The 9,964-nt window shown below is 36.2% G+C and overlaps 1 protein-coding gene across 1 annotated transcript; it reads left to right on the plus strand.

The window, feature by feature from the left end:
* Positions 1-9,109: 9,109 nt before the first annotated feature.
* On the plus strand, positions 9,110-9,688 carry LOC140015963 (dirigent protein 2-like). Its single transcript, XM_072068800.1, has one exon. It carries the CDS (start codon positions 9,110-9,112, stop codon positions 9,686-9,688), a length of 579 nt encoding a protein of 192 aa, XP_071924901.1.
* Positions 9,689-9,964: the final 276 nt, after the last annotated feature.

Here is a 9,964-nt window from a genome sequence, read left to right on the forward strand (position 1 = left end):
AACGGCCCAGAAATTGCAGACCGCTATCTCTCTCTCTCTCCCTTGTTCTGGCTTGCGGCTGGATGAAAGAAATTTGGTCTCAAACTCTTCACCAGCTCACGGATGGAAGGCAGAATGGGCCGCAAGTCACTCTCTTCCCTCTCTGAGTTACGGATAGGAAGAAAAGAAACAAGAAGCTCGGCTCCCTCTTGCTCACTCTTGTCGATGGAACCGAGGCTACAGCTCTCACTCCCTCCTGCTCTCGGTCCGAAGCAGAAACTGAAATGTGTAGTGGAGTTTGGGTGCTTAGTGGTTGATATGGTTGTGTGTGGTAGTGGAGTCGCGGTTTTTGAAGAATGGTGAAGTGTTGAAGTGGTGAAGTGAGTGCATTGGTCGAATGAGAGGTGAGTGATCATGGTGTCCGAAAATTTGCTTGGTTTGCATGGTGATTTTGTGAGGTTGTGAGGGTAGTTTAGACATTTCACATCGCCCTGCTAATCCTCACTTAAATCCTTAATCCTAACTTAATTCCACAAATTTATCCCGAATATAAATTAAGCTCCTAATAATACACTAATCTTGCAAGGCTTCAATTATCGAAATATTTACGTCCCACGCGTATTTAGTATACTTGTATTATTCTTATCTAAAATTTGTCGGCTTTATATTTTTAACGTGAAAATTTTTAGTAGTATTAACGTTATTCACTGATTAGAATTAATTATTGGACTTTAAATAATTTATTTTAAGGTAGTAAGATTAATCAGCTAAAGTATCGTTGATTTAGCGTAATGGAGGCTAAGTGTTCTAACGTTTTATGTTAAGGCGATAAAATTGTTCTAATTCTAAATGTATTAATATATTTAAGCAAAACCAAGAAATTTCATAACTTAGAAAAATTATATTAGTTCACCCATGAAAAGTGTTTTTAAATACTTATTTGAAATAAGTGAAAGTGATGCTAGAAATTATTAAAGAATTAGAAACGCAAATGAAATATGAAATGATATTTGTATATATATATATTCAGGGATCTCACAGCAATTACCCCAGAAAGATGTATTATAAGCAAAGGAATGAAGAAAGTGGAACTGGAATGTAATATGTACAAATGTAGTTCATGGGTGAATGGAAAAGCATGTTTTGCTTTAATTGGACACAGAACGTATTGGAAAAGCATGTTTTGCTTTAATGATTGCATCATATTGGTTTATTCTGTTTTTGTGAGCAATGTACAATTGAAACAATGGTATATTTGACGTGTTCATTTTAACATGTTTAACAATGGAAAAGCTAGAATAGTGTAAAATTGGATTATGATAGAACATAGGGAAACCAAAAACCTTTTTGATTAAATACCAACTGCCAACATATAATTACATCATTAATACCAAGAGTCAAGCCACTTAATTAACAAACAAAAGGTGGTCCAACTGTATGACATCTACGAATAAACCACCAAAAAGACAAGTCATTTTCATGCTCGACATAGCACGAGATAAGTCATGTTCTGAAAGCAAAAGTAAAAGGGCATCCAATGCCATTGACTAGGCAACAAATCTAATAGTTAGTTGAAGATGAAGGCACACGTCCTCTTCCTCTTCCTCTTGCACCAGCACCCTCACTTTGAGTTGGATTGACATTTCTTCTTCCTCCTGTACCAGCAACTTCATCCTGATTTGGATTCCCACTTCCTCTTCCTCTTCCACCAGCACTTTCACTTTGATTTTGAGTACCACTTCTTGTGGATCTACCTTTGCCCCATCTTCCTTTCCATCTTCCTACAGAAAAAGGAGGCTGCTTTCCAAGATAAGCATAGTTGGAGTTTATCCTTCCCTTTTCAGCATCAGTCAATGTATTGTTTTTCTTTGTCCTGGAGGCTTGATTCTGGAGTGGTTGCCGTTGCTTTTGCTGTTGTGTTGACTGATTGAAGGGTGGTGGTTGGTGTTGTTGTCTAGCCTGAAATAGCTGTTGTTGTTGGTTGTTTTGTGATTGATTCTGCTGTTGGGTAGGCTGTCTAGATTGCTGTCCCTGCTCTTTATTTGCATGAGAAGATTCAAGTACACCCTGCTTTTCTCTCCTTCCCTGAAAATGTAAATCTGGTCAGATCAATATGTGGATTAATGTACAAACAATGTTAGTGAAAATTCAAATTTCATACTCGTTTGGACTGTTGCTTTTCTGAATTTTGGCTTTGCTGTTGCTGCTCAGCCCCTCTATCCCTTGAACAAGTTGCAGCATTGTGGCCAGTCTCTCCACATTTTCTACAGTGCATCACAACTATCTTGCGCAGCTTTGTACCATTTCCCTTTTCCTCTGTTATATCCCTTCTTCTAGCCTTTTTTGGCCTTCCAGGTTGTACACAAGCGACTGGAGGATCCATTTCCAAATGCTCAGAATTAGGCCAAAATGAGACCCCACTAATTGGCTCCAAGACATTCTCATAAATTTTAGCAAACAACTCTCTTGAGTAGCATGGGGCTGTGAACTGCATTGGATTTCTATCAGACACCAGCATTGCAGAAATGGCATGAATACACGGAATCCCACTTATCTCCCAAAGTTGGCACGTGCATGTGTTTTTTCTGAAATCTACTGCATATTGAGCTGCCCGAGGACCTTTCACTTGGTAGCCATACAAACCATTCCAGATTGGCTCCCAAAGACAGGCCTGCTTAATTCTATCCTCAATCAATTCTTTGATTAGGGGCCCTACTGGTTCAGTCCATTTAGATATCCCTTCTCTTCTTTGTTGGATCCTCTGCATCACCTTCTCTCTTATTTGTTCAAGCATTGATATTATTGGTTTGTCTCTGGCTTCAAGAATGAACGCATTGAAGGTTTCACAAATATTGTTTACCAGCATATCACATTTCGTATGGACTGGAAAAAATGCCTTACACCAGTGCCTGGCATGAGGTGCTTTTTCCACCCATTTAAAGGCCTCACAGTCAAAATCTTTCATGTCTTCCATGGCCTTGTTGAACTCTTCCATACTTGTACTAGTGGCTATACCCCACATCTTGGATTTCAAAGCTTTGCCGGGATGTTTCTTTTTAAAATTTCTGTACATATGTTGTACACAATATCTATGCTCACTCCCAGGAGGTATCTCAGACATAGCTCTGTCCAATCCCTTTACAAAGGTAAAAAAACATGAGTCAACACTCAAACTGATAAATATGAAGGATATCGTTTCTATTGGAACAATTGTTAACACTCAAACTATATTGATATTCTTACCTTTTGTTGATCAGAAATGAAGGTGTAATGATGTTGATTGTCAATATTCAAGTCATCAGCAAGGAGTTGAAGGAACCATTTCCATTGCTCTCCAGCTTCTTTTTCAACAACTGCCCATGCAATGGGCCACCATCCATTGTTAGGGTCAACACCCATAGCTGTTAGTAATTGACCACGATGAGTTCCTTTAATATGACAACCATCAAGACCTATTAGTGGCCTGCAACCACTAAAAAATCCCCTCTTAAGTGGCCCCAAACAGCAATAGAATCGCATGAATGTTGGATTACCACCAGGTTTTCTGAATGGAGTGAATACAATTTTAGTCGTTGTACCTGGATGAGTTTTTTTAAGCTCCTCAGAGTACCTACCCAAAAGTTTGTACTGCTCTTCAGCTGAACCCTTCACAGTTTGGGTAGCTAGTGCTCTTGCTTTATATGCCACTGCTCTAGTGATTTTGGACCTGTACTCTTCATCAACTGTTTGTATTAACTCTTTCACAGGCAGTTGTAGGTTGGATCTGTACCTCTCTTCATACCTATTTGCCAACCACTTTGAGGTAATAGCTCTATTCTTCCAAGCATGGCCACAGTTTTCATGCTTATCATAGATTGACTTCACCACTAAGTCATTTGTGCCTAGACAATTTACTGTTGAGGCAAAAACAAACCACCTACAGGGGTGCTTACATTTTGCTCTAACTCTTTTTCTCTCATTTTTGCAAGGCTTCACAGGTTTACCATTAACAATTGCATAGTTTTTAAGAGCTTCTTTGAACTCCCTGCTATCAGCAAATCTTTGCCCTTTAAAGAATTTTGGATTCTTCATGTCCCTCTCTGGGATAAAGTCAATGAATTTAGGGATATGTCCTCCCCTTTCCTCAGATGACTCTTCCCCACTATCTAGTTGATCATCTATTTTGTCCCCATCAAATGCAGCTCCAACATCTATAGATTTTGAACCAAAAGTTGCAGGCTGTCTTGCTTTATTTTTTTTGCCTTTCTTTTGTGATTGTTGGGTAGGAATGTTAGAAGTTCCAGTCACATCTTCATGCTCCTGCTGCTGCCTTCCCACAGATTGCTGGTCATTTTATGTTTCATCTATACTGCCTGCATCCTCAAACATCAAGTCATCTCTGCAGAAATTATCATCAGCACTGAACTGCTCATTATCTGAGCTGCTGGTCGTGTCATCAGCAGCATCATTGTCTCTACCCTTACTAGTACCTACCCCTCCCACTGTTTTAGTTGTTGTCTTTTGTTTGCCACTTTCAATTTCAGCCTGTGAGGTTGGAATCTTTTCATTAAGAATGTCTTTCTGCACCTGTTTTTCTGTTAAATTTTCACCTACACTTGCACCACTTTTTTTTTTTAATTTTGAGTTTCAGCATTCAAAGGCTTTTTGGTTAATACCATATCAGTACAAGGCTCCTCTATAACTCTGCCCTCATCATCTATTTCTTCTATCAAAACACCAGATTTTGGTGGTGCTGCATATGTCTCTACTGGCTCATTGAATTGCATTTTCAATACCTCTTCAATGGTCTTATGGTCACAGTAAACTTCCATCACCTTATATTCCTATACCCAACTACAGAACTGGTTAACATGTTGATCAGTTTGCAATTGCCTTAGTCCATCAGGTAGAACACTTGTCGGCTCAAGGTAATAGTACAACACAGCTTCCTCTTCCCCATACCCCAGTTTTTTTAACATTTCATTAATCTCAAGCACTGACATTCTATCACCATCACACAAATCTATATGATCAACTTCACCACCAGTATAAAATCTGTAATCCGAACCATTAAACTTGCCCCCATAGTGCAATCTAATAGTAAAATATTCACTCCCATGTTCTGTACAATCATGTATCAAATTAAAGTCAAAATTCACTATATTCATAGAGTAGTAAAAAATAAGCAGCAAAATTGCTAAATAAACAATTGCCCATGCAACATCAACTATTTTTTGTCAAACTCTATACCAGAAATTTCATTAATTTACTATTTTTAGTAAACTAATAATGGACCACAGATATAGTAGGACCCCATGCAACCTACCAACAGGACAAAACTCTCAGACCCTGTTTCCACCCAATTAATTTAATTAAACTCCACTATATCTAAGCCCCTCTCAACCAACATCTAATTCTTTAACAGCCCTTAAATTGTTCAATAATAACACAACAATTACACACACAAACCCCGACGATATAAGCTTACAAATCAAGAGGCACATTACCGTATACGAGATATGGGTCAAAATATGCATCCCTCCTTCTGATCATCCATTTCATTTCTCCGTCCATCTGTAGCTTTCAATGCAGAATTTCTCCCATGCAACCTTCAATAGCTGTAATTGAAAGATTATCTAGCCATTCTTATACTTTAGATGAAATTTCAACAAGAAATGGGATTTCAACAAATGGGCAAAACTCGATTTTTGGAAAGGATTTCCATTGCTTCGATTTTGCCTTGCTTAAGAATTGAAGAGTTGCATCTTTCAATCTCTTTTTACGCTACTTAGTTGCTGGTCCCGAGGGTGCAAACATGAACGGACAAAAATGCCCTTTACTTCCTGTTAGATTTGTGGTTAAAGTCATCAGAAGTTCTCAAAGTATGCATTTTTAATTGTTTAAGGATCAATCGGAAACAAATTTTAGATGGGGGGCCAAAAGATGACAACGACAATAGTTTAAGGGCTCCTCAGGTTTTTTCCTCTGCATGTTTTGATCATTTTATATGTGCATGTATTGATTATTTTGACAAAAGAATGATCTAGAATGCATTTTAAAAAATTGGGGTGAAGTGTGTAATTTTTAATTGGTGAAAATTTTCTGCAAAAAATTGCAGCTCAGTGATAAGTGTTTATTATAAGTGTTTTTAAGTAGAATTTTGTGCTTATTTTTTATATAAATTAGGATATTTTAAAATGTAACTTGCTTCCTAAACTTCTAAATTTTGTGAGTTTCGATTGAGAAACTTAATGTGCAAAGTTGGTTATATTTGTAGGAATGGATGTGAATTATCAATGTTGGATCGAGATGGATTCAATTCGAACTCATTAGCACTTGATTCAACGACAATTCGGAAAGTAGAAGAGCATCAAATACAAGTATTATTGGTGAAATGTATGAACAACACTTGGACATCTTGCAAGTGATATTAGTGATGAATTGGAGCAGAAAAGAAGCAAGAAAACGTACTAGAAGACAACACGTGACCTCAAATACGCGGGCTTATGTGCCCTATTGTAGGGTCACGTATTGTGCCCTGTATTTCTACAACTTGCTCTATTTTTACACTACTTTCCAACTGAATTTTAGCTCAAAATTTCAGTTGCACAAGCTCAAGATTCCTTAGGAAAGAAAAAAAAAAGCTTTATGTCATATCATTTTCCACTTTTTGACTCTCCTAACATTATACATGTAAGAATCATTGAAGAGAGAGGAAGTTCTTGACAGTAATTAGTTGTAGTTTTTTCTTCTTCTCTCTAGTTAGGAACTTGTAAGAAAAACTTGGAGAACTCATTGTATCACTTATTTTCAGGTAATTTTGTTTCAAGTTTTTAAGGTTTTCCATTATCCCACAATACAATAGAAGAAATTCTTGATTATCAACTTTGAATGATATATCTGCTGAGTATACCATTCTATACAAACCCATTTTGATAGGTGGCCACCCATTTATATTTAGTTCTCTCTTAAAATTTTTTACACTCTACCTAACTTTTAGAATGTAATCATATTTCATTCAAACCACTTATATGCAGAAAAATCAAAAGTCAAGATTGATTTAGCTACTGAGTGTTAGTTCGGAACCTTATTAAAGTGGTGGAAGTTTGAAGGTGCAAAGCGGAGTTAATTTTTTCCCAGAACCTTGTGAAATGTGTTTCATTGTTTTGTTTTTTGTTTTTTAATTAAAAGTGTTTCAAGATTTCAAGGTTTTCCATTATCTCACTATATAACAAAAGAAATTCTTGACTCTAAGCTTTGAGTGATATATCCGCCATGTACACCAGAGCATTCTACACAAACCTACTATGATAGGTGGCCACCCATTGAGGTTTATTTCTCTTTTGAAACTTTATATGCTCTACCTAACTCTTTGAAATGTAATCCTATTTCATTGAAACCATTCATATGCAGAAAAATCAAAAGTCAAGTTTGATTTATCTTCTAACTTTAAGTTTGGGACATTGTTAAACTGGTACAAATTCGAAGGTGCAAAGTGGAGTTAATCATTTCCTAGAACCCTGTTAAATGTATTTCATTTTTTTTAGGTAAATGTGTTTCAAGTTTTCAAGGTTTTCTATTATTACACTATACTGCAAAAGAAATTAGGAATGGCGACGGGGCGGGGATGAGGCGAGGGAATCCTCCCCCACCCCATGCCTCGCTACCCACTAATCCCCCTTGCCCCATCCCCGCCCTACCTCGCTTCCCCCAGGGAGGGCATCTGTGGGGCTAATAAAAATTTGTCATACAATTTCATTATAGTCAAATTTGAACAGAGGATCAAATACTTAAATGCCAACACATCATCAAATTATTATCCATTGTAATTTTATAATTGTAACCCATAAAAATAATCAAACAAAAGTTATTTGAATACAATCCAACATGATGAAATAAATACAATTAAAGTAGTCAAGTTTTCACTTTCGACACAAATACAATCCCTAAATTATTGTGTTAAGTGTAATTAGAAATTTAGTATAAATGTATTAGTAAATTTGATATAACTAATTAATAATTTCTATTAGTAGACATATATAATTATTAGTATTCGATAATATCAATTATATGACAAATACTAATATACATTATATAACACTTATAATTAATAATATCATTATTGTGAGTTTGTAACTAATTAAATTAAGGATTAATCTTTCCTACACTGACAGTGTATACACTATCAACGTTGGATGAATGACAACTATGCAAAATTTGAATTTGAAATTCAACTTTTGCACACATGTCATGAATCCAACGCTGATAGTGTATACACCGTCAGTGTAGGAAAGATTTACTCTTAAATTAAATATCATATATATAATTATATACATATACATATATATATATATACATAACTTTTTGAACAGGTGTGGGGCGGGGGTATACTCCCTCCCCGCCCATCCCATTTTTTAATGCGGGAAAAAATTCCCTCCTGCCTCGTTAGCCTATGGGCACCCGTTCCAATTGCTATCACTAAAAGAAATTCTTGACTATGAACTTTGAATGATACATCTATTGAGTATATCGCACCATTCTACTCAAACCTATTGTGATAGATGGCCACCCATTGATGTTTAATTTTCTCTTAAAACTTTTTATGCTCTACCTAACTTTTAGAAATGTAATCCTATTTCATTGAAACCATTTATATGCAGAAAAGTCAAAACTCAACATTGATTTATCGGCTAAGTATATGTTGGAACCTTGTTAAAGGGGTACAAGTTTGAAAATGCAAAGTGAAGTTAATCCTTTTACAGAACCTTATTAAATGTGTTTCGTGTTTTTTAGGTAAATGTGTTTCATGTTATCAAGGTTTTCCATTATCCCACTATATATCAAAAGAAATTCTTGGCTACGAACTTTGAATGATATATCTGCTTGGTACACCACACCATTCTACACAAACCTATTGTGATATTAAAACTTTTTGTGCTATACCTAACTCTTTGAAATGTAATACTATTTCATTTAAACCATTTATATGTAGAAACATCAAAAGTCAAGATTGATTTAATTGTTCTACTATAACCATTTGTAACTGCTACTTCCTCCATCCTATAAATATTGTCATTGAACAAATTATGTTTACTATCTAGCTATTTGTTTCTTCCTTCTTTGTTTTTCAGCTTGCCTTTCAACATACAAAATGGCAAAAGGTTCAGCTTTAGCATCCATCCAAATTTCCCTTGTGCTATTACTAGCAATCTTTGTTTGTTCAGAAGCTGATCTTCTTGACCCTTACTACTGCTGCCGTGGAAAGGAGACCAAGATTACTGTGTACCTTCAATTGTTTACAGGCGGACCAAAAACCACCAGTGTTGCAGTTGCCGGCGCCCCTGGTAGGCCCAGAACTCTCTCCGAATTTGGAACCATTTTTGTTAATGATGCTAACATGACAGAAGGCATCAGCTACAGATCTCCAACTATTGGTCGAGCCCAAGGCCTTTATATAGTTTCAGCCCGTAATGGATCCAGCTCACAGGGCTTATTTTCCCTCCTTTTCTCCAACTCACAATACAACGGTAGCACATTGGAATTCCAAGGACCAGGATTTAACTTACAAACAGGTGGTCCGACGAGTGAAATTCCAGTAATTGGTGGCACCAAAAAGTTTAGGCTTGCTCGGGGATATGGACTTTTTAAGATAGTTCGACAAAATCTGTCACTGAATAATACGGTTATAATGGGCAACATTACCGTAGTGTCCAATAATAAGTTTGAATAATAAAGGAAAAACCAATAATAAAGAAAGCCAATTACAGGCCATATACGTACTTGGCAGTCTATGTTTCACATGTACTTCTTGTTCACTCGACTATCTTAATAAGAAATCCATCTAGGAGGATGGGAAAAAATAACTAATAAAAGAAAAATAATAAATTAGAAAACCAAGTATAGATTTTTATCTTTATTGCGGACTTATATGTACTTGGTGATCAATGTATGACTTTTCTTCATGCACTTTTTGTTTCGTCAATATGTTCATCTTAATAAAAACACT

This window comes from Coffea arabica, chromosome 10c (genome assembly GCF_036785885.1).
Source record: "Coffea arabica cultivar ET-39 chromosome 10c, Coffea Arabica ET-39 HiFi, whole genome shotgun sequence".
NCBI classification, from domain to species: domain Eukaryota; kingdom Viridiplantae; phylum Streptophyta; class Magnoliopsida; order Gentianales; family Rubiaceae; genus Coffea; species Coffea arabica.

Bases quoted from the DNA above. Each gene is read 5' to 3' on its own strand.
- LOC140015963 (XM_072068800.1), top strand. From the start codon at position 9,110: ATGGCAAAAGGTTCAGCTTTAGCATCCATCCAAATTTCCCTTGTGCTA.